This window comes from Eumetopias jubatus, unplaced genomic scaffold (genome assembly GCF_037043125.1).
Source record: "Eumetopias jubatus isolate StellerSeaLion01/CBP00866 unplaced genomic scaffold, mEumJub1_p1.0 scaffold_6, whole genome shotgun sequence".
Classification (NCBI taxonomy): Eukaryota; Metazoa; Chordata; class Mammalia; order Carnivora; family Otariidae; genus Eumetopias; species Eumetopias jubatus.
This window is the reverse complement of record NW_028274812.1, coordinates 8,301,165-8,325,491: the sequence shown is the minus strand read 5'-3', so window position 1 is coordinate 8,325,491 and position 24,327 is coordinate 8,301,165. Positions and strand designations below refer to the sequence as shown.

General features: G+C 46.8%; 1 protein-coding gene across 2 annotated transcripts in view; it reads left to right on the top strand.

Moving 5' to 3' along the window:
• Positions 1-24,327, top strand: part of IGF2R (insulin like growth factor 2 receptor) — a 97,428-nt gene that overhangs the window by 12,445 nt on the left and 60,656 nt on the right. For both annotated transcript variants that reach the window (XM_028103413.2, XM_088023809.1), the window contains exons 2-5: positions 7,076-7,215; positions 15,945-16,066; positions 17,648-17,746; positions 22,319-22,451. In XM_028103413.2, the coding sequence (XP_027959214.1) occupies positions 7,076-7,215; positions 15,945-16,066; positions 17,648-17,746; positions 22,319-22,451 (494 nt within the window). The remainder of the gene's footprint in view (positions 1-7,075; positions 7,216-15,944; positions 16,067-17,647; positions 17,747-22,318; positions 22,452-24,327) is intronic.

The window sequence follows — 24,327 nt, the reverse complement described above, 5'->3', positions numbered from 1 at the left end:
GTTTGTGCGCGCGCGCACGTGTGTTTGCATGTGTGTTTGTGTGTGTATGTGTTTGCGTGTGTGTGTGTATGCGTTTGCGTGCGTGTGTGTGTGTTTGCGCGCACGTGTGTGTGTGTTTGTGTGTGTGTTTGCGTGTGTGTGTTTGCACACACGTGTGTGTGTGTTTGCGTGCGTGTGTGTGTGTCCTGAGGGGCCCCCCCCCCCAGTCTCTGTCTTGAGCTCTCCCAGCTCCATGGAGATGGCCCGAGATAAGGGCCTGCCCCCTCCATTTCCTGGCCAGTGTTACGTGACATTCCTTTAGGAGGCTCTAAGCCAATGTACCTTTTTTTGTAAACTCCATTTTTAAGCAGCCTGAAGCCTTCTATTGATCAGATGAAAGCCTTAAATCCTAGTCCCTCAAAAGTTCAACATTCCTGGTCACGCTTTTCCTCACAGTGACTTTGTGCCGCAGCTGAGTTACATAGATGAGGAAGTCGGGGCTCGGGAGATTAAGCGTGTCCCACACAGCTGGTCAGGGTGGGGCGGGAGTCGGAGCCACGTCTGTGGGCTCCTTCCACTTCCTGTGGCACCTTCCTGAGTGAAGCTCACCTCCCTCTCTATTTCACACGACCTCTGTTAGTCACTCATGGTGCTTAAAACTTTGCTGGGCCACCCCCTTGCCCATCCCCTAGTGCCTTAGGCTCTGGTGCTGACTTAGAGCCTTGCTTCCAGCAGGATCCCTCGTTAGCCAACTGGCTTCTTGGCTCCCAGACCCTTTGTAACCACCCGGGAAAACCAAAGACTAATGTCTGGCGCTTTCTTGCCTTTTTTTTTTTTTTTTTTTTTTGGTGCAGGCCCATATCTGTATCCACAGCTTTGTGGGTTTGTTCGAATAGGAAGTGAAGTACTTCCTATATAAGCTTTTGCCATGCTGTGTCAAACTCATGTGTCCCCTGGCCTTGAGACCAGGGTGCAGATTTATCATGCCAAATCAGATTCTTCTCTTTTAGTGTCGGCTGCAGAAAGTTGTTGACAACAGTGGTTACATTAAGCTCTTGACATTCTGCTGCAAATGTCCATTTTGGAAATCCTGCCTCTTTCCGCGCCCTCCTTTCCCCCTGCACGCCCCCTCCCCCCTTCTTAAGTTTAGGAGACTGTTCCAGATTTTTGAAGGTTAGCGAGCTGGATATATGAGCTGAGAAACTATCTGGTAATGATAAGGGGCAGAAGTGAGCCAAGCGATTTCCTGAATATTCTGCAAGAGGACTTGGATGCAGGCCAAAAATAGGAAAATCTTTTTCTGATATTCAGGTTGGAAAAACTTTTCCCTTGTCCCTAAAATTTTAGATTTGCTGCTCACTCTGGATTCAGAAAAACATTCCTCTAGCCAGTTACTGTGCTGTGTGAATTTAGCCCACATTACCGAGCTTTGTTTTTTTTTTTTCTTTTAAGAACCAAATTATAGATTCACACATGCTTATTAATTTTATTACTGATTCCATCATACCTCTATATGGCTTTATAAACCAATAATTAATTGTAGGCCAGTAATAAAAAGTTTAATAGCTTCATGACCATTACCGTAACCCCAAGACTCATGGAGTGTGAGGGAACTAAGGTATGTTTCAAGAGTGTGGCTTTGTGGCAGAAAGCGTGAAGAAGAGCACATGAGGGTTCAGGGGTCTGTTTTGTGTTGGGGGGAAGGAACTCAGTTTTCTAAGTTTTTTTCCCTCTAAGAGGTTGGGCATATCCTACATTTTACAGTGGAATTTTATGTACTGTATTTTAGATGTTAGTGGTTTTAAAAATGAAAGAAACCCAAATTCTATTTTGCAATATATTGCAGTTTTGCAAATACTCAGTGATGACAGAGAGGAAAACCTGAGAGGCGTCCCAGGAAGACACCACGTTCAACTGGTTTACACATTTTGTCCAGTGGTACCTCTCTGGCTTTTTCTTTGGAATTTTCTTTCTTTCGGACAGACGTAGCGACCTCGTTCAGTGGAGATGGCCCTGCGTTTCTTCATTAAGCTTTCCGGACTCTGGGCCGCTGTGCTGGTCAGCTGGTTTTGCGGCTTCCTCCCTCCCCCTAGGGGGGCCTGCTCTCGCCCAGGGTGGGTTATGCGTGCGGCCTTTGCTGGAGCAGTGTTGGGAAAGTAGGAGTGCCTTCCTGTCCCGGCTTCGTTGACAGTATGCTACTTGTGTGCCTCCTTCTCGCTGGGAATCTGCCAACACTTTTCAGGATATTATGAAATTTAAACCAAATGAGGTTAAAATGGAACCTCTGTGCCACCGAACAGACGCGGACTGACTGTGGTAGTCCCAGCCGCTGTCGGTGGAGGCCGTGGGATTTGCAGTCAGGGGCCGACAGTTTGAAGCTTTCTTTAAGGGAAGGACTTGGCCTGTGTGCTCACTTTTTATGGTGAAATTAATTGTCCATGTTCAGGGCATATTTCAGGAGCAGAATTCACTTTAAGATCAGAGATGTCTTGAAGTCATTTGCCTTGTGTGTGATTTCTGCCCCCTCCCCTGTTCGTCCGCCGGATCTGACGGAGTGATGGTAGGGTGTTTCCCAGGTACTGGTGACACCGCTGGACTCTCGGTTGGGGTATCAAAGGGCAGCTCTCTGCCGAGCTGAGTACTCATTTTGAAGGAGAGTGAGTCAGACATGAGTGTCCCTCTCAAGTGAAGTCCTCAACCAGCTTGGGTCCACAAAGGGGGGGCAAGGGCAGCTGTGGGAAGCGGGCCAAGGGGCCTGATAGCCCTGGGTGAGGGAAGAGAGTTTGCAGAAGGCGGCACCTTTGGTGTGCACAAGTGTGCAAAAGAGCAGCAGAAGTGGATGGGGGTGGAGAGCAGCAGGAAGTGTAAAATGTGGAGGAGAACTTGAGTTTGGAGAGTTACGGTCTCTTGGGCAGCGTGGCACGGGGCGGCCTGCATCTCACACAGGTTCACGGCGTTTCCTCAGGGGCCATCCTCAGGTGGATTGGCTCACGCAGACGGGATCTGTCATTTTAGTGGCATTTATTGTGACAAGATTTAAACTAAGTTCTGTGGACTGTTTTGTCAGTTGCAGTGTTGTAAGTGAAACTATTTTCTGGGAAGTTAAAAAAAACTTGTAAGAATTGAAAATAAATGAGGCAGTTCACGTTGGTGGTTAAACACTTGCCCTTGGAGCTCAGATGGACCTGGCGCATTTCATAACTCCTTGACGTTGGGCAAGGGGCTTGATCTCCTGAGCCTGGGAATCTTTGGCTCCCGGGCCGAGGTGCTCGGGACGGTGGAAGAAGGGTGGGTGGGTGGCTTTGCTGAGAGAGCAGTGCCGTGCTGCCATCCTGGCCCACCATGGCTTTCTTCCCGTGTTGGGGGTGGGGGAGGTCGTGACTGCCTCCAGGAGCTGTGTGGTTGGGGACACCTAAGAAGACCCATGTTGTGTGTGGGCTGTGCCAGGAGTGCTGGTGTAACAGCTGTGGGTCCAGAGCACTTACTGGGTCTACATGTGTGTCTAGAAGCACCAGGTGTGCACTGAAATGAATTTGAATTTTTTGAGAGTGGGAGGGGGACGTTGGCTTACTATGCTTTACACTCTGGAAAATGGGGTAGTATGGCAGGGATCTTGCTTGCTTTTGCTCATTTTCAAAGCCAAGGTTCTCACACAGATGGTGTGTCCAGAAGAGCAGTTCTACTGGGAATGGGCTGCCTCCTCTGAGGATGTTGGCCGAATTTCGCAGGGCTGCTGGATGCTGTTTCCCATTGACCAGCTGCTTCCTTGGGCCTTTGCGGTTCGCTCTGTTCCACCTCCTCATGTCCCGCCATTTCTCTCGGAGCGGGTAGAGCCGCAGTGACCTGAACACTTGATGCTTGAGTGTCAGAGATTCAAGGAAATGCCAGAGGGTGCTCATACTGTCTTGCTGCCGGAGATCTTCATATTGCGGACACATTTCAAATGTGCACGCGTGCACTCTTGTGAGTGTGTGTGTGTGTGTGTGTGTGTACGTACACTACATTTCTACACAGCTTGCAAATATTTTCTTCCAGAGGTTTGGTGTAGTATAGATTAGAAACATGCTGCGGTCATTCCTTCCTTTTTAAGTGATGTGATGAAGGACTCTACACCAGCTGTTTCAGGTTGAGGTTGCGAGTGGCGTTGAAGGTGCCAGCCTGGAGGGGCTGCCCTGTGGTAGGTGGTTATATCAACCCCCAGAAAAAAGCCAGCACTCAAATACTTTCATAGGATCCTCATCACTCCTCACTCCCATAACTACTTATCATTTTGATAAATCTTGACAAAGCAATTATGAAATGCAAATAGAGAAAAGAAAATCGAATAGAGCAACGTTTTTCTTTCTGGGGACACTGATTTCCAGATAATCAAGACAATATTCACCACATTCTTTTTTTTCATCTCTTTTCTGCTCCCTAAGCACACACTCTTTACAACTACCTTGTTTAAATACCACCTCTGCAAAATCAGCAGTGGATTTCTGTTTTTAAGAGAAGTATAGCATTTTAGGTACTGTGTGGATTTCTGTAGAGTTGATTCCTAGCAGTTGATTCATTCTAAAATATACCTTTACATACCTCTCTCATATACTTAGAATTGTAAAACACTTTCATGATGCCACTATTAAGGTTTTAGATTCGATGTCTAGTACCCCAGAAAAATACAGTCTTGGCTCTTGAGTAAGAGATTAGCATTTTTCTTTAATTAACTGTAATCAATAGAAAAGTTTTACTAATACTCTGCAAATAAAAACACTAGCCTAAAATTTCAAGGAAAGATACACAGTGTGTTTGAGTGGCCTTCCTTTGTTTCAAGCACAAAATCAGAACTGCCTCCTTGAATCTGCGAAGCCCCCCATGTAGCCGGCCTTCCCCATCTCCTGGCCTCCCCCCACCTTGCTCCAGCCACATTGCCCTCTTTTCCATCAGGGTGCTGGTAAGTTCATTCCCTCCGCAGGGCCTAGTAGTGGCAGTGGCTAGTCCATCCGCTGGAATATTCTTCCCATCATATCTTCCCCTGAGTTGCTCCTTTTTGTTGTTCGAGTCCCAGGGCAAATGCTACCTTAGAAGACTCCGTCTAAAGTAGGTCCTTGTTCATTTCCCAGCACGCAAAATTTTGTTTTTGCTAGAGCACTCAGCATACTAGTATGTGAATTTGTTTACCTGTTTATTTTCTTGCCTCCCCCCCCCCCCCCCCCGACTGCGCAGTCTTGCGGGGGCAGGGATTTTCTGGTCTGCTTTGATCATTGCTGCACCCCTGAATTCCTCTGCAGGAAGTCCTTAAATATTTGTGAAGCAAATGAATAAAGGTTAGTGAAGGTCAAAGGAAACAGGCCTTTATTGATGACTTTCTCATGCCCGGTGGTACTTGGGTTATTTTCTTTTGCCTTTAGCCTTCCTGCCTTTAGGAGATAACTCTAAGGGGTTACTGATAAAGAAGCTGAGTTCAAAATGGGTGGTTGCCAGAGGGAAGAGGGGTAGGGGGATGGGCAAAATGGGTGAAGGGGAGTGGGAAGTACAGGCTTCCAGTTACAGAATGAATGAGTCATGGGGATGAAAGGCACAGCATATAGGGAATATGGTCAGTGGTATTCTAATAGCCGCCTGTGGTGGCAGATGGTAGCTGTGGCGAACATAGCCTAAGGAATAGAGATACTGAATCACTATGTTGCACACTTGAAACTAAGGTAACATTTTGTATCAATTATGCTTGAAAAAAGAAGCGACCTTCAGTGGTAACTGCTTATGAGCCTGGCTTTACCTCAAGGCGGGCTCTGTTGGAGCACACCAGCCTGTTTTTCAGGTTCCCAGCCCTGGCTGTCAGAACTAGGGGAGCATTCTGCCACCCTGCCTGAGTGCTTTTGTGTGCTTATGTCTCTTTGCTTCTTGGCAGGTAAATTTGATCAGTCTCAAGCCCTAGGTTCAGGAGAGTGCTTGGCTCCTTGCCTGCCAACAACCCCACTTTTGGGGGGCTCCTCCCTTACTGGACAGGGCTATGGGGGGAGGGGAGGGCTGCCTCTAGGCGGGAAGAGCCATGTTGCCTAGTGTTTTGTGTGTGTCCTTGTCCCGAGGCCCACGGGAAGGGGGGCTCTGGGAAGAGCACTGCTACTTCTGTGAGCCAGCACTTTCTACTGTCAAGGTGGTACTGCTTTGGGGAGATACACTCCTACACTTGCTTGGTCTCAGGGCTTAGCAACCCCCCCTCTCTGGCCCTCCCCCACAACTCCCGAGTGGGCTGAACCTAAGCAATTCATATTTAACTTCTCTTCAGCAATGCAATTGAATTAATACAGTATCTTTGCATTTTGCAAGGAGCTTTTTAGTTACTTTCCTCATTTCCTGTCTTTAGCCTTGCTGAGGAAATGACCCCTATTTTACAAAACGGACAAAACATTCTCCCCAGGAAGAGTGGAGAATTGAGAATAATTGTTTTGACAGAACTGACAAAACCATTATTTTGTCCCAAGTATGCAGATTGACTCCTGAACAATTGACTCAGTATTTACTTTGCCAGAGGCTTGAACAGAGAGTGAGTTTTAATGCATGTTAAATGCTTGATGGAGTGGATCAAGCTAAAGTAAATTTTGTCCGAGTTTGAGTCAGATTGTTGATTTATCGCACAACTTCATCTTGTCAATTTTGGATCTAACCTGTAGCCGTAAAAGGTAAAACCAAAGAGAATTGTCTTTCATGCCATAACTCGTTTTTATATAACATAAAGTTAAAAACAGTCCCTTGGCTTTTCAGCATTCCAGTGTGATTGGAAGGGTAACTGTCTTATACTCAACATGATTCTTGAGCAGTTACTTATGAGAGTTGATATTCTTACGTTGTAGAATTTGTAAGTATTTTGATGATGGTCAGTCTTGCGGCAGCGTCAGGGCGGATTGAACCAGAGCGAGGTGGTATTTAGTGGTTTCTGTCCTGGCTTCTATTCAACTTAACATAGCTTGACTTCAGTATTTTTGGCTGATGAAAGTATGTCTTCTAGGCTGTGGTAGTCTTAAGTAAATGTGGCTTGCATGTGAAACTAGGGGGAGAAGTTTAATTATTGGTAGATCAGTGACAGTGACAAATTGTTTTTCTTCCTTTCTAGTTATACATGGGAAGCTGTCGATACCAAAAATAACATGCTTTATAAGATCAGCATCTGTGGAAACGTGGGTATTGCCCAGTGTGGGCCATCAAGTGCTGTTTGTATGCACGACTTGAAGGCGAGCAGCTATCATTCCGTGGGTAAGTAGAACTACCCTTAAATTACTGGGTGGACAGGATCCCATTTTTGTAAAAATGACTATAGCTGTCTACACATGTGCTTATATATGCTTATAGTATGTAATATACATTTTCTGTTTTATCGTGGTTAAAAGTAACAATTTACATGTGTCCAACGTGAGATCAAATTAGATTACTTCCATCTAGTGGAATAATCATGAAGAATCATGAAGAATTATGCACATTTGTACTCATTGATACAGAAGGCTGTTTCCTAGATGGCTCTGCTTTCTCATGTTTTTCTTAAACCTGGTCTTTGTGATCTACTTAAAAATGTGCAAATGAGGTGGCCAACTTACAGCTGTTTTATTTTGATGATTCATGCAGGGAGGCCACAGGTGGGCCTGTTGGTCACTGTTACTCAGGTTTTCAGAAAGAGGAAGGGGAATCTTCCTCTTGACTTTATTATAATATTTGACTACAGTATTTCTGGCTGATGAGAAAGTACAGTGTAACGGGTGGGTACTGGATGCAGACAAGCAAGTGTCACTAGGAGGATGATTTGTGAAGTTGGCATGGCTGGACAAAATTTGAGAATGACCAAGTTGGGTTGGCTTTGAAAGCCAGGCAGGAGAGTTGATTTTTTCTGAGATGTAGGTAGTGGACCCATTATAGATTCTTTGTGACCGTAATGGGGGAGGTGATCTGGTGGTAAAATGCGTTTTTAGAAAGCTGGGCCCAATGGAGTAGGAGAGGTTGGTTAAAGGAGAGGCCAGAGGTTAACTAGCTGAGTTAAAAGCTAAGGTACAGGTTGACTGTGATGTAAACTAGCAGTTTCCAGTCTCATTTTACTCCCAAGACACACGTGACACAGATACTTTTCCCAGAGCTCCACACTCCCAAAGGGAGAGAAAGGTGTGCTAGATGATGGATACTTTCTGGATTGTCCTGTTCTTCAACTCAAGAAAGCAAACTAGTTTGAATGAATGCGAATGACCTTACACTAGCACAGAGATAATCTTGAATCAGATCTGATTTTGCCAGTTTGTATTACATAATAGAAATAACAGAATTTGTTACTATAAATTTGGTTTCATAACTAAATAACAACTAAATTTGTTGTGCATTTATGTGCCAGGCATTATGTTTTTTAAGTAAAATATCTTTAGTTCATTTAGCAACTTTTTGAAGTAGGTGACTTCAGTTTCCCTTATTCTTATAAATGGAGAAACTGAAGCACAAAATGGTTACAGGAGCTTATCAGAGGTTGCATGATTATGGATTCGAATGTTGACAGGTGGACTCCAGAGCCTGGGTGCTTATTCTGGGCCATGTTGCTTTGTGAGTCATAGGGTCACATTGGACAGTTGCAGAGCTAAAATGGGAACCATGCTGGGAAATCCGGACTCCTGGCTGTGAGAGGACAACTGAGAAAGTAACTTATGAACTTGCTAGAAAGGAAAAAATGTGAATTTTGAAAACAGCCACAAAAACTGGAGCTCCCGATAGATCGGAGGAACAGAAAAGCTAGTATAGCAGTAGATCAAAAATAAATGAGAACTTAAGTATAACCAAAAGGAGTGTAATTTAGCTATTTGTCCATTAGGAAACCGCTTTAGGCCCCTCCTTCGTATCCTATAACAGAAATTTCAGATCAGTTAAAATTAAAAGTAAAATGACAATAGAACATCGGGAAGAAACCTAGCAAAATAGAAAAATAATCTAGGGGAGGTAGGAGCGTCTCTCAATAAATGATAAGAAAGACAGACAACCCAAGGAAAAATGGCAAAGTCGGAAGACAGGCAGTTCACAAAAGAAGAAATCCCAGATGGTCAGTACAACTTCATTAGTAAGCCAGGTGTAAGTGCAAATCAAAGCAATAATGAAATCTCATTTTCCTTCTATCAAATTGGCAGAAGTTTAAATGGTTGAATCATAGAGTGTTGGCAAGGAGCCTAGAAACGGGCACATGCCTGTATTGCTACGGGTAGGATGGTTTTCTGTAACTCTTTTGGGAAGGTAATTGTTGACGTGCTTTTTATGGGGCCCACAAAGGCTGCTTTTGTACTTAGAAATGAATATTAAGACCTCAACTTTGGTTTGAACAATACTACATTATTTTTGATTAAAAAAATCATAGATTAGTTCTTCCTTAGGCATATGATATTGTTCCATATGTAAATCTGGCAAGAGTTTAGCAATCATTTTTATAGGACCCATGAACAGCAGTTGCAATCTAGCTGAACCGTCTTTGCCACAATTTAAAATTATTTTTACGTTTTACTTATTTGATTTCCTTTTAAAGTACTTCATATGTCTTATCTGACAATTAGAACTTAAGCACTAATAATTATAAATTCCACAGTTTAAACTTATAAATATAATAAGCCTGAAATTCTCTTAGATCTTCTAATACTGTGTCACAAGTTTCAATCAGTTGCTCAGTTATTACAACCTGTGGATTGATTGGAGTCATAATGTTGAACATTGCCAGTATGTAAAAATATCGAATACGTTCACATTCCTTGTGCCATCCCAAATGGTAATTCTTTGGTCTTAATTTAATTAATCTTTCTGAGGGTTAAAAGCTATATAGATCTACTTCAGGAAGCCTGTTACCAGCCCACAGAACTGAGGTAACATACCCACCAGGGAAGAGTGTTAATTGTGGTTACTTACCGCCAAAGCCTGGGATTCTGACCGGCTTCTTGTTGGTGACCTGGGTAGGACCCGTTGAAGTTGCTGCATCAGGTGCCTTCATTTACTGTAAGGAAGCTGGCCCCTGACTTCAGATGACATTTGTATTGTTCAGTTCTTGTGTGCGCTCAGAGAAACCTACAACAGTCATCCAGATTGATCGCTGGATTGAATTTTGCATCTCTGACTCTTAGGATGTGAAAATCTCTTTTCCTCTTAAATCCTGTATTCTTTCCTTTTCTTAAAACCATATAATTCTTTTGGATATTTAAGATGATAATCTGGTTGAGTTTTAGATATAACTCATGTTTTTGTCTTACTTACGGTCTCTCCTGATAGTCTGGCAATGCCTGTTAAATTTTAAAGTCTATATTCCGATAACCTACTTCTGTAAATCCTACCAGTGGAGGAATTAGCACTGTCCCTAGATTTTGGTACAAGATGTATTTTTTTGGTAGCAATGGTAACTGTGGCAAATATGCTGGCACAACCTAACTGAATGGGGACGGTTCAGTAAATTGTAGTATATTTTATTCTGATTTACTTAAGTCACATCTTAAAAGATATATATATATATATATAAATTATATTTTGAAACAGCCAACACTTAGTATTCATTTATTTATTTATAACAAATACGTGAATGAATCAGTCACTAAAACAGACAAAAATCCCTTTTCTTGTGGAGCTTACATACTAATAGTGGAGTGGGGGATAGACAAACACAAACGCTGGCCAGGTAGTGCGCTAGAACGTGATGAGTGCTGTAAAAAAAGGAAGGAGAGTCGGGTGCTGGAGGTCTCAGGAGTGTGTGTTCAAGAATATTAAATGGGGGCAAGTATCGCTGAGAAAGTGACATTTAAGCAAAGACTTGGAGCTGAAGGAGTGAGTCAGGTGGCTCAGGGAACAACCAGTGCAGGGGACAAGGGGGAGTATCTGAGCGGGGAGGGTAATTGGTGGTAGCAAGAATAGAAATCTCTCTTAAAGAGTGTTCATATAAAGAGGAGCAGAAAAATGAGGCAGCAGCTGGGCGGAAAATTGGGTAGAGAGGATTCTTCACTTGGTGAGAGAACATGTGAATAGTACACGTTGAAGGACACGACACAATAAAGAGGGGAAAGGAAAGTGGGTAACGAGGGAAGCCTTGCCGGAGCACAGTGGTCACTAGCACGGGGAGGGTTGTCTGCCTGTCTGACAGGCTCTGAGCGATGTGTTGGGGAGGCCCGGTGGCCGCGCGGTGGGCCCTGAGGCCGCCTGTGAAGTCGGGATCACCAGGGCTTGGAGCCTCAGCGAGGCCGAGTTGCGAGCTCGGCTGGGCTCGGCCGGGGACGCCGAGGGTTGCAGGCGAGGCCTGGTAGGCCTGGAGCGCGGCCTGGTCTGGCGGGCTCGGGTGAGCGCGGCCTGGCGCGCAGGGTCTGCAGGACCCGGCGCGGCCTGGCCTGTAGAGCGTGGCCTGGTCTGGCGGGTACGGGCGAGCGCGGCCTGGCGGGCCTGGCGCGCAGGGTCTGCAGGACCCGGCGCGGCCTGGCCTGTAGAGCGTGGCCTGGTCTGGCGGGTACGGGCGAGCGTGGCCTGGCGGGCCCCCTGGCGCGCAGGGTCGGGAGGACCGGGCGCGGCCTGGCCTGTAGAACGTGGCCTGGTCTGGCGGGTCCGGGTGAGTGCGGCCTGGTCTGGCGGGCCCGGGCGAGCGCGGCCTGGAGGGCCCGGCCTGGAGAGCGCTGTCTGGCGGGCCCAGCGCGTGGTCTGGCGGACCCGGCGCGGTCTGACGGACCTGGCCTGGAGACCGAGGTCTGGCAGACTCGCCACGGCCTGGCGGGCCCGGCAAGCGCGGTTTGGTCTGGCGGGCCCAGGCGAGCGCGGCCTGGTCTGGCGGGCCCGGCCTGGAGACCGCGGTCTGGCGGGCCTGGCGCGCGCAGCCTGGTCTGGAGGACCCGGCCTGGAGAGCGCGGCCTGGAGGACCCGGCTCGGTCTAGTCTGGTGGGGCCTCGCCAGCGCGGTCTGGTCTGGTGGGCCCGGGCGAGCTCGGCCTGGTCTGGCGGACCTGGCCTGGAGAGCGCGGTCTGGAGGACCCGGCGCGGTCTGGCGGGCCCTGGTGAGCGTGGCCTGGCGGGCCTGGTACGCAGGGTCTGTAGGACCCGGCGAGGCCTGGCCTGGAGAGCGCGGCCTGGTCTGGCGGACCCGGCCTGGAGAGCGCCGTCTGGTGGGCCTGGCGCGCGTGGCCTGGTTTGGAGGACCCGGCCTGGAGACCGTGGTCTGGAGGACCTGGCGCGCGCGGCCCGGCGCGGTCCGGAGGACCCGGCGCGATCTGGCGGGCCCGGCGAGCGCGGCCTGGTCTGGCGGGCCCAGCGAGCGCGGCCTGGTCTGGCGGACCCGGCTTGGAGAGCGCGGTCTGGAGGACCTGGCGCGCGCGGTCTGGCGGGCCTGGCGCGGTCCGGCGGGCCCAGCGCGCGGTCTGGAGGACCCAGCGCGCGGTCTGGCGGGCCCAGCGCGCGGTCTGGCGGACCCAGCGCGGTCTGGCGGACCCGGCCTGGAGAGCGCGGTCTGGAGGACCCGGCGCGGCCTGGTCTGGCGGGCCCGGCCTGGAGACCGCGGTCTGGCGGGCCTGGCGCGCGCAGCCTGGTCTGGAGGACCCGGCCTGGAGAGCGCGGCCTGGAGGACCCTGCGCGGTCTGGTCTGGTGGGGCCCCGCCAGTGCGGTCTGGTCTGGCGGACCCGGCCTGGAGAGCGTGGTCTGGCGGGCCCGGCGCGCGGTCTGGAGGACCCGGCGCGGTCTGGCGGGCCCGGCGAGCGCGGCCCAGCCCATTTGGCGCCGTCCTCGGGAGCTGGCCGTGGGCCTGGCGTGCTGGCCGCGGCCCCGCAGTCCTCACCCGGCTCTCGTCCGGGGAGGACGGCCAGGCTGGCTGGTTGCCGCGGTTGTCTGCCGCGGTTCGCTGCGGCCTCTCCCCGAGTGCCCCGGTTGGCAGCCGGTCCCGGCCACCGGGCGGAGCGGGCAGAGGAAGAAGGCGAGGTGGACAGGCGGGTGCGATGCTGATGGGGGCCTGGCGCTTAGGAATGCCGGTGCCCCGTGCCGCGGCGGCAAAAGGTTGGCTGGATCCCTCCCAGCCCGAGGCCAGGGCCCTCCGCGTTTCCTTTTCAAGGCGGGCCCAGCTGTTATGAGGAGCCCCCGGGAGCTCTGGGCACAGGGCCGGAAGGGGCCGCTGTGTTGGGGGACAGGAGGCGTGGGGGAGGGTCTTGAAGGTGGGGGGGCTGCGGCCTGTGAGCGCCCCCTTCTGGCCGCAGCGCGTGCCGCTTCCTGCCGTCCTCGCCCGCCCTCCGTGTCTCCTGGAGCGCCGCGCTGCAGGGGCGCGTTGAAGCCCCGCCCCGTCTCCCGGCGCTAGACACGCCTACCATGGGCGGGGCTACAGGCGCTGTCCACGGGGCGCTGTCCTCGGTGCCGGAGACTGCCCGGATTCTGTGCTCTCGGGCGAGAAAAAAGATTTTCGGACAGATCTCAGGAGTTTTAGGGAAAGCGATTCAGGCAGACCTTTGCACGAAGGCAGGCGGGAAGTCAGGAGAAAGAACCAATGGACTGTGAGCCTGGTGCTGTGGGGGCAGCTCTGAAACCCATTATCCCCTCTCCACTGGAATCTTAATTTTTACCCTACTCCTCTTCCTCTTTTATTTCTTTTTTAAAAGAAGATCTCAGGTGTTTATATCGAATTGGACCAGTTACAATCCTGAGTTCATGATACACAGTCATAACTAATCTGTAGACTAACCTTTTTCTGTTCTTTCTTTCTTTCTTCCTTTCTTTCTTTCTTTCTCTTTCTTTCTTTCTTTGCTTTTTTCTTTCTTTCAAGATTATTTGAGAGAATGGGAGAGTGAGAGAGAGCATGGGGGGGGAGGGTCAGAGGGAGAAGCAGACTCCCCACTGAGCAGGGGTCCCGAGGCGGGACTCGATTCCTGTGACTCCAGGATCATGACCTGAGCCAAGGCAGACGCTTAACCAACTGAGCCACTCAGGCGCCCCTTTTTTGTTCTTTAATTGGCTGTTTTGGATAATGTGATGAGCCCCATCCCTAACAAAATCTAGTAACCTGAGAATAACTACTGTCTGTGTGTTTTCTCCATCTTCTTGTCTCCCTTCAGTGGGAGTAATAATTAGCGTGTATTTAAAATTTTCTTCCCTTTCTTTGTCTCTGTCTTTCTCAAAAGTCTTTGCATGTGTGTGGTATTTTTATCTTTATGGAAAGTGTGTATCATGCTATGTGTAATTTTCTGGGACTTAAAGTGGTAACAATGTTATGTTGCTCAAGATCAGCCATCTTGTTATGTTTCACTGTGGTTTGTTCCAAGGAACTCCTATAATGTGTGGCTCTCCCAAAGGTAAGTTGTTCACTGTTCTACTGATGGGCATTCGGGTTGTTTCCGGGTTTTGCTTATGTTTCATGTGTTTCACGTGCATGGGTTTCTTTTGTGTAGACACCTAAGAGTTGAATACGTAGCTCATGGGGTACATGAATGTTCAATTTTAGGGCCTAATACCATGCTGAAGCAATAAAGGAGAGCTAGACCATTTCTTCTCCAACACTTGGTATTTAACTTTTGTCAGTGGAATGGTTGTAATTGGTATGCCATGTGGTTTCAGTATGCAATTCCTTGATTACCAGTGGTGTTGGACATCTGTCTCTTCATATATTTACTGACATATTTTTCTTCCCTTTGATTGATCTTATCCATTTTATATTGGGTTATCTATTGCATGTGACCCATTCTATGTCTCTAGAAGCCTTAGAGTTTTCTCTTTACCTTTAATATTAAAATTCACCGAGACATGACTAGGTGTGGGTTTTCCCTTATCTCTTTTTTTGTGTGTGTTCTTTCAGGTAGAGCTCATTTTGTTTCACTTTCTAGGATTATAAAAAAAAGTTTTTTATTCTTTTGTTGTGTGTGAGTATATATATTCTTGATTCCAGTTCTTTGCCAGGTCTGTATATCTCCCAGTTTATAACTAGTTTTTTTTTTTAAGCTATTTATGAATGTAAACTTTTAAATGTAAGAAGTCAAATATATTAATATTTTGGAGTTAATGCTTTTGAGTCTTAAGTTTTTTTTATATTAAGATCTAAACGATAACTATTTTCTACTAAGAGTTCAAAAGTTTGATGTTTATGTCTTTAATTATTTTAGAGTTGATTTTCATATACAGTGGAATGGTTGTATTTGGTATGCCGTGTGGTTTCAGTATGCAGTTCCTTGATTACCAGTGGTGTTGAACATCTATCCAATTTTTATCTTTTTTCCTATGTGGATTGTCATTTTGTTTTTCGTTCCCTTTATTGAATAGTCTCTTCTTTGCCCATCGAGCTATTATTCTGTCATATATCAAGGTTTGGTTCATACATATCTCTCTGTGCTCTCTGTTCTAATCTGCTTGTCAGTTTATCTGTTCCTATACCAACTTATCACCGTATTGGTATGGTGTAGACATTTTATTCTGGATTATTACAGTGACATACCAGGCAAACTGAGATGTAATCACCCCACTTGTGGGCCATTCTAAAGAATTTTGATTTTATAGCATGTGTGATGGGAAATTATTGAAGGACTTGAGCAGTTGAGTTATATGTTCTGATTTATGTTTTCGAAGATCCCATTGGTTGAGGTAGATGGGGAAAGGGGGATGGTGAGGGACGCGAGTGGAGGCAAGGGGACCGATCCTATGCTATTGCCAGAGTGTAGGTGAGAGATGATAGTGGTCTTAGCAGCAGTAGTAGAGGTGGTGAGATGTGGATGGATTTGAGATGGAGGTAGAACCATTAGATCTTTCTGATTTCTTGAATGTGCTAGACGAGAGAAAGATAAAATTCAAATGTATTGTGTTTGGGGCTTGAACAGCAGCTGGGTGGATGGAGATGCCTTTCCTCGGATGGAGAATTCTGGGGAAGGGACAGTTTGTAAGTTTATGAGCCTTCAGATGAATTATAGTATGACTTTTAACTTGCTTATGCTTGGAAATGGCTTTATGGTTATGCATGTTTTATGGTTTGTTCATGCTCTTTCCTTTCCAAATAGGTGATTCTTCTTCAAAAACTGCAACCAGATCTCTTCTGGAATTCAGCACAGCAGAGAGCTGTAAGCAAAGCCCAAATCACAAAATCCAGAGTAGCATTACCTTCTTATGTGGGAAGACCTTGGTGAGTCCACACAGAGTCACTTTGTAATGTTCCTTTTTTAAAAAATGTTTGCCCGTTAGGCATTCTTGCTATAGTGTTTTTCCGGGAAGAATAAGTGAGCAAAATTAGAAACACAAACGGAACCATCAAACCAACAACCAAAACACCATCACCATTAAGAGCCAATATGTAAACAAACCCTAGCCCGTAGTTACAACTTTTAAGTGAAACTTGACCTACATCCTGTATAAAACTACAATTCAAGGTGATTAGTATGTTTAAACTCAAAACACTGTTGAGTGTTTACATTGTAGGCATAAATTTTTTTCTTTCTAAAACTTCTTTTTCTAGCATTTTATCTTGGTAGTTTTTAGGGCAATTCATTTATTTTTTAAAAAACTGTTTTTGTTTCTTCACTTACATTAAATTGGAGAGACCAGCATCTGTCTAGGAGAAGTCTTGGCGAATAGGTAATGGCTATTAATCATACATTTTTGAGTGTTAATAATATTGCAAGGGGACGTCATTATTTAAAGCATGATGTTTGTTCTTACTCTTGCATATTACATGTGAGTTGTTGGTTTTAATCTCTGTTATATAGAAAGGGACTTTCAGTAAATAATTGCTAGCTTTTAGGAGAAGCAATTTATATACAGATCTTACAAACGTTCTCTAATCAGAGTAAGAACCCAAGTGTTTAGAAAAATAAGGTTGAGCGAACTCATGTGGGCTACCAGATTGCTTTAAAGTATCATTTTAGAATTTGGTGCTATGACTGTTGCATCTTCAGGCCCATAATGTCTCCTCTGAAGAACTTTAAAAATAGAACTTAACATTGTTAATTTTGGACCAGCCTGTCAGATGCACTCTTGTCTATGTTGAAACCTTAGAAAAAGATCTGTTTGCAGTGGCATGAAATATGGAGGTCTGTGTTACAGAATAAGCTAGCCTCTGCTTTAATTTTAACTGATTTCCTTCGAGAATTCTGTGTTCATCATATGAGAACCAGAATTGCAAAGAACTCCCTAGATTTGCACATGGGAGTGTAGAGGTAAATTCGGTGTCACGTATCACCCAGCAGCGCTGTGGTTGACCATTTTGGAGTCGACCCTGGTTGCAGTCTGTGTGGAGGGGCTGCTGCCCTTGAGTGTGGGGGTGTCTAAAAAGCGAGGCTGCTGTGTGAACTCGGTTGGGTCCAGATGGGCCTCCGTCCTCAGCTTACAGGAAGTATGAGGTCACATTTTCTGGCTTTGATTTTGTTGGCATTTGGTTAAGAGAACATTTGGAGTTTGAGAGTGGAAGGGCTCTAAGGATTGCCTCCCATGAGTTTACTGTGCTTGCATAGTTGGTGCAGTAGAACAGTTTTGGACCAGTTATACCAAAATTCCAACGTGATTTCACGAAGCTTTTGTCTCATAATTTCTGGGTTTGGGAACTTCTCGACGACCTTGATTAACTAAAACAGTTGTGTCCTCCCTCTTTCTCCTTCTCGCTGCTTTTAAAATTTTCATTAGCCTTTACTGTTTCTAACTTTAAGGGGGGGGGGGATACCCCATACGATATGCAGTATGGTAACTTATTTTTACTTTTTTTTAAAAATAGGGAACTCCTGAATTTGTAACTGCGACAGGCTGTGTGCATTACTTCGAGTGGAGGACTAGTGCCGCCTGCAAGAAAGACATGTTTAAAGCCAATAAAGAGGTAAAAAGGGGATCCAAGGTCATGTGCTTACAGAGGACATTCTGGGACCTTTAAGATTTGAAATACTGGCACAAGCCTTTTGGGGTAAAAACCTTTTTTAGTTTTCAAATGCCATTTGAGCAGAGATGCCTTGTAATTTAATTGTTAAAATAATGCTGGGTGGTTTTTATTTTTAGAACAGGGCATTTAAAATATCCCAGGATGTGATTAGAAGTAGACTGGCTCCCCATCTACTCAGTTAGGTAGTTAGTTCATTCTTGGTTTCTAGTACTGTGCAACTCCGTGACTGACATGGGTGAGCTTATGTTTGGATTATTCACTCTCCCTCCTAACCGCCCCCCCCCCCCGCCCCGCCCAGGTCTGAAAGTGGTTTTCCATGCTTCTCTAGGCGACAGGCTTCACAGGTTGATTATTTTCACGTCTCTCCATTAAGTTTTATGTTCTGAAGCGTTGAGTTCAAAGACTCTCTTAGGCTCTAGGAACTGAAAATGGGAGTAATCGGTTATTTTCACTGATGGCCCCCAGTGTCATTCAAGAAGGGCAAAAAGAGAGGAGTTTGTTTGTAAAAAATAAAGCCAAATGAAGCTATAAATAGTGAATGATCAGTGGTTTTTCAAATATGGTAGTCTTTAAAAGAAAAGACAGTCTGGTAATAGAAGTGAAAGAGGCCAAATGTTGCCTCCTGGAAAAGAGCATAAGGGACACTCCATGAGAAAAAAATTTCAAGTGTGGAAAGAGTCAAGGCCTAATACAGTGACACTGACCTTGAGGTCACGGGTGTCAAATTGGAACCTTGAATTTTAATGCTTCGGTTAACCTGTGTGCCAGCACATGGTTTGTGGCAGGAAAAGCATCTGAGAACCACAGAGGGATGTGCCTCCTCCTCCCCTGTGGGACCTCAGAGCTGTCTGGGCCCCACAGAAGTCCTCCTGGGCTCTGGTTCTCCAGCTCAACAGTGATACCCATTTTTCCTGTTTTGACGAGTGTCTTCTTGCCTTGCTTTTCTGAACTGACTGTTATGTCTCCCACTACCTGGGGAAAAATTGCTTTGCAAAATAAATACATAAGTAGCTACTTGTTTTTTATTTTCTTTGTGTTGGAGGTCAGAAGTCACAGACTATAGCCCCTGGGCCAAAGCCTGGCCCGGGCCATGTTTGTACAGCCCCAGAACGAAGAACAGTTTTTACATTTGTACAGGATTGTGAAAAAAGCAAAGAAGAACAAGACAGACCTGTGTGACTCACAGAGCCCGAACTATTTACTTTGTTTGCCCTTTATAGGAAAGTGAGGGGGCCCCTTGCTCTAAATCAGTTTTTGATGTTTGAGGGGAGAAGTGTATAGTCCATGTTTTTTCTCAAAACAGTGACATTTAATTTCTCTTAGAAGCTGATCTAAAGATGGATGAGAAATGTGCACTTTGTCCTCAGCGAGCCTTTCTTTAAGTCTGTTTGGCAGCCGGGGCTTTATTCATTCAGTTTTCATTTATGGAGGGTCTGTCGTGGGCCAAGAAGTAGGAATTTCATTAAATTTGGAAGGGTTCTTGCTTTTAGAGAACCCCTAGACGAAGGGGATGGAGGGCAGGTCCTCGTTCACGGCCTGGATCCGTTGTGCCTCAGGTACAGGTGACTCGAGACCAGAAGAGTGGAGGAGCACGGTGGTCGCCGAAGCGACAGCGGCCCTATAGCAAACCCTGATGGGAGCGGGCTTCCTCTTCCCTGTCTTCAGTAAGGTTTGATTCCACCTTTCCACCTTACAGGCAATCCTATCACTTCAAAAACGGGAGTGAGTGTTTTATGTTAAAAAAAAAAAAAAAAAAACAATCCAGATTTGGTTTAGTGTCACTGGAGTCTGGATTTCTGTACCTCATTTCAGTTGTCAGTTGCTTTGTCCGATTTAGAATAATTAGGGGGCGAAGCTCACAGTAGTTCAGACACTGCCCTTACAGACTTGCCGGTATAATGCTTGTTGAGTGGATTCTGGTGGAGGTTGTTTTAAGGTAATAATTTCTTTAAAATGTTTTGGACGTACATCCTCTTACCATAGCACTCCTGGGAACACAGAGAATTCAGGACTGGCGTGCTCGTGTTCTTACCAGAGTTACATAAATGCAGCTCATATACGTCCGGCGCTAACAAGTTGATTCACTGTGTGGTGTGTGAGGCTGGCCAACGACCTCCTTCCCCCGAGGCTACATTCCTTCTCTTATGAATGTCTCCATTGCTTTGCTCCGTGGAGCAGGAAGTGGGGAGGACTTTCCCCAGGAGCCTTGACTGTTTTTCCGATGCACGCTCCAATTCTGTGGGGTGCTGCGTTAGGCGTGTCTTCTATTCCTTCCTGGAGTAGAGAGCCGGCCAGAAGTGGCTAAAACTGCCTCGAGCCGGGAGTCCGCAGACCTTGCTTACTGGAATCTCTCAAGCCGTTGGTGAAACTGAGCTAGCTGAGAACTACGAGCTCTTTCAGACATGGCCCCGCTTTCCTTCCCGCCGGCTGCCAGCCTGCTCCCTTCTCTCAGAGGCCTTCATTTCGTAGCTGGGGAGTCGCTCCTTGTGTCCCATTCCCACCGCCGGCCTGGTAGCTCCCTGCTTGAGTTACTGTTTCTGCATTACCCTGCTGGAGGATGACAGGCTTTCCATTTGCAGGATGATGGACGCCGTGGTCACTTTTCACTGGAGCCTCATTACAGTCTGTAGGAATCCCTTTGATTTTGGTTGCTTTTCTGGAGGGTGCAGTGTGAGGCCTGGTGTCTGGCCTTCTGACCTTGCTGGCTTTGTGTGCCTGCCCCCCCAACCCCCCCAGTCATCAGTGGGACCACTGATCCACTGTGGGCGTGGGGAGAGTTTGCCTTAGGGGTCTGGTTGAAAGGAGTTCACGTGTACCCTGAGGTTTCGAGGAGGTGCCGGTTGACTCGATCCATTAGATCTCTGTGAAATCTCTGAGAACCAGACTGGGGAAAAGGGTTAGTAGGTCAGAGCATTCCTGCAGGTTTGGTAGCATCTTTCTAAGAAAAATTTGTTAGCTAAACAGTAAGCAGTTAGCTTTTGTCATAGAGATCTATCTGCCTGTGAATAGCCTCAGTCTAAGAGACTGAACACATATCGCTTTTGCACCATCGTAAAGTGGAAAAATCGTAAGCGAACCACTGTAGGTCAGGGACCGTCTGTTGATCAGGGATTCAGTTTGAAGGCAGAACTGACAGGACCTGCTGATGGTTTTGGATGTAGAATGTGAGGATCTAGGATGATCTTAAGGTTTTAGCTTGAGCAGCTGGTTGAATGCTGAGATGGAGAGTACTGGAGTAAGAGCAGGTTTGCGGGGAGAAATCAAAGGCCCATTCGTTTTTATTATTCTTTTTTTTTTACTTTATATTTTATTGTTTAAATTTTTTGTTTTTTATTCAATTTAGTTAACATATAGTATATCATTAGTTTTGGGGGTAGAATTTTTTATTTTTTATTTAGTTAACGTGGAGTGTATTACTAGTTTCAGGGGTAGAATTTAGTGATTCCTCAGTGGCATATAACAAACACCCAGTGCTCATTTTTAAATGTTAAATTTGAGATGCTTTTGGGTATCTAAGTGATAATGGGAAATAACAGTAACAAGTAACACTTACATGGACTTGACAGGAACTGTCCCAAGAACTTTACCTACAGAAATTCATTCGGTCCTTACAGCAGCCGTCTGAGCTAATGACTGTCATTATTTCCATTGGACACGTGGGGAAACGGAGGCACAGAGGTCAGATTGGCTCACAGTCCTACTGTCAGCAACCAGAGTTTGGAGCCGAGCATTCTGTCTCCATAGTCTGCTGATAAACAAGATCTACTGTGGTTGGCTCGGAAGTCTGGAGCTGGGCAGGAGTGACCAAGGGGATGAGTGTAGACAGGGAAGTGACCAGAGAAGTCAGGTGTGGAGCACCTCTGCATTAAGGGTTGGAAGGGAGATGAAGAATGTTCCCAGGAGGCTGAGAAGGAGCAGCTAGCAGGTGGAGGGAAACCCAGAGCCTCTGGGGGGCCAGACAGCAAAGGAAAGAATGGGGTTGGGCAGTAGGGAAGGGCCAGTGGCACTTGAATGCCACTGTGGGTGAGGCCGGGGGAAGGCCGAGAATGCACATCACATCTGCAGCAGGTGGTTGATGGTGACTGGGTGGGGGTGGTTTTGGTGTGGTGGGGACAGCAACCTCCTGTGCCCATGTTCAGGAAGGGTGGAAGGGGAGGAAGGGGAGCAGGAGAGGATGGACCAATCAGGTAATTTCACCATAAATTGCACCCCCTCCAGGATGGGGGCCGAGGGCAGTGCAGGGGTGAGGGAGGTCATCTGTAAGCTGGCGGATACTGTAGCATGCTGATGGAGATGGGGCAGTCGGGAGGGAAAGACATGGTGCTCAGTGCAGAGCAGCTGAGGCGCTTGTTGACCTTTGCTTTGTTTCTGTTGTCTCCGGGGGACCCCACGGCCTGGTAGACCCTAAGCAGTGGAGACTGGTGTTCTGTGACATTGGTCAGAGGCTCTGCTGAGCCGGTACCCCAAGAAAGTGGGGGTCCAAGACTCACTTTTTCTCTTCCTCTCTGCCAGGTGCCGTGCTATGCATTTGATGGAGAGCTCAGGAAGCATGACTTAAATCCACTGATCAAGATTAGCGGGGCTTACTTGGTGGATGACTCTGACCCGGACACTTCCCTGTTCATCAACGTTTGTAGAGACATAGGTAGGTTTGGGGCTGGTGGTGGTGAAGGATTTCTTAGAAGGCTTCGCTGTCCTTGCCCTTCCACCGTTTATTCCTAGTTGGATATCCATGTCACTGAGTCGGCCCTCTAAGGAGGCAGAAAGATGTTCTCTGTGCATAAGCCCACCCCTGGGCCCCCAGTCAGTTCTGGTTCCATCACCGATTTTATCCAGACTGTTGGTCCATCTCAGTGAGTCCTCTCTGCCAGACATTTTGATTCCAGGATTCTCGGGTATCTGACTTCTAGCGAGATGGTGGGAGAATGAACGGGGTGGGTGTGCTGGGCACCCCGAACCAGCTGCAGCAGGATGAGTCAGCCTTCCGGGGAGGGGCTGTGGGGAGGACGGCCTCGAGCCATCAATGGGCTTTGAGTTGCAGGCCAGGCGACAGGGAGGGAAGGATGGTCCAGTGACCTTGGGAATTGGGTTGTGATGCATATTTTGTCCTAAGCCAACTTCTTGCCTCGCTTCCTCCTTAGGTGCCAGAAGTGGTGTGAGAAGCTTGGGTGTCTTTGCTAAATAAGCTGAAGGCTGTAAATGGTCTTTATCTAAATAGGGCGTTAAGAAGTTTTACTAAGCCTTTGTTTTGTCAGCACTTTCTAGAACCTAGCTTTGTATGTTTTTCAGGGAGTTGTTAGTCCTGTAGACCAAGACTTGTTTTTCTGCTACACCAGCAGCAAGTGTGTCACAAGTAAATTAGCAAATGAAAAGATTATTTTTAGTGTTTTCTTTATGTTCTTGTTTCTCACATTGTACATGGGACTTTGGCCTTAGAAAAGTTTGGAAAAAATATTAGGAATAAACTCAGTACAGGAGGGTGTGGCTGGGTGATAAGTGTATGAGTTTACGGTGAATTGTACAAATACATTATGTACCAGTTTGATTATTTCTAAACAGTTTTAAAACGTGAATATACCACATACGTGCTTCACTAAAAGTGACCAGTGATAGTTTTAGATTTTTTTGTGTGTCAGGCTCTTTACATCATTCCTTTGTTCTCCACGGACGGCTTTTAACGTTCTTTTGGAAAAAGGCAGACAGACAAAGCCTGTGTCTTAAATGGGCCCCTAGCTCAAATTTGATTATAAAGCTGAAGAGTCTTGCAGATTATTGAATTCATTTTAGTTTAGAAAACATTAAGATTCCTGGTCTTTTATCATTTTGAGGATTATCTGAATTCAGTGGAGATTTTCTTACAAAAGTTTTTTTCTTTCTGATTATTGGCAGTTTGGGTTGAACTTCAGTGACTTTGACTCACAGTAATTTTGTAAATTTATAATTCAAAGTTAAAAAAAAAATGGACTTACCAGTTTCTGTCCAGATATTCTCCATCCCCAGGAAGTTGCCTCGGGCCACAAACCTTGATAGTGACCCTGAGAACCTCAGGAGCAGTTGTGGGCTTGCGGCTATGTGTCCTCTCTGCACACTCAGAGCGCATGACTCCGTAAGCCTTCAGCAAACCAAGGGATCTGCTGAGCCGTGCACAGCAGGGACACGGTGTGGACTCCAGCCACCCCCTGGTGCAGTTTTGCGGGACGGCCTTGACCCCCTAAAGGTCCACCTCCTGTCATACTGGAGAAGATAGGGCTTTAGTGAAAGACCCCCTCTGGTTGAGAGGGCTTCAAAGACCAGGCTGGGCCATAGCGACTCCTTTGCGGGGCTCATACTCTTTGAGCCCCTGTCATGTGTGAGGCTCTGAGTCACAGCTGTGGATGGAGCTGGAGTTCGGTACAGCACCAGTGATGGGCCTGGGAAGTGAGTAAGGCTACTGCCGCGTACAAGCGGAGCGGCGGGTGGTCTGGTGTCTGCGCGTTGTTCTGGGCACATCTGGATGTTCTTGAATCCTCCCCCAAATCACA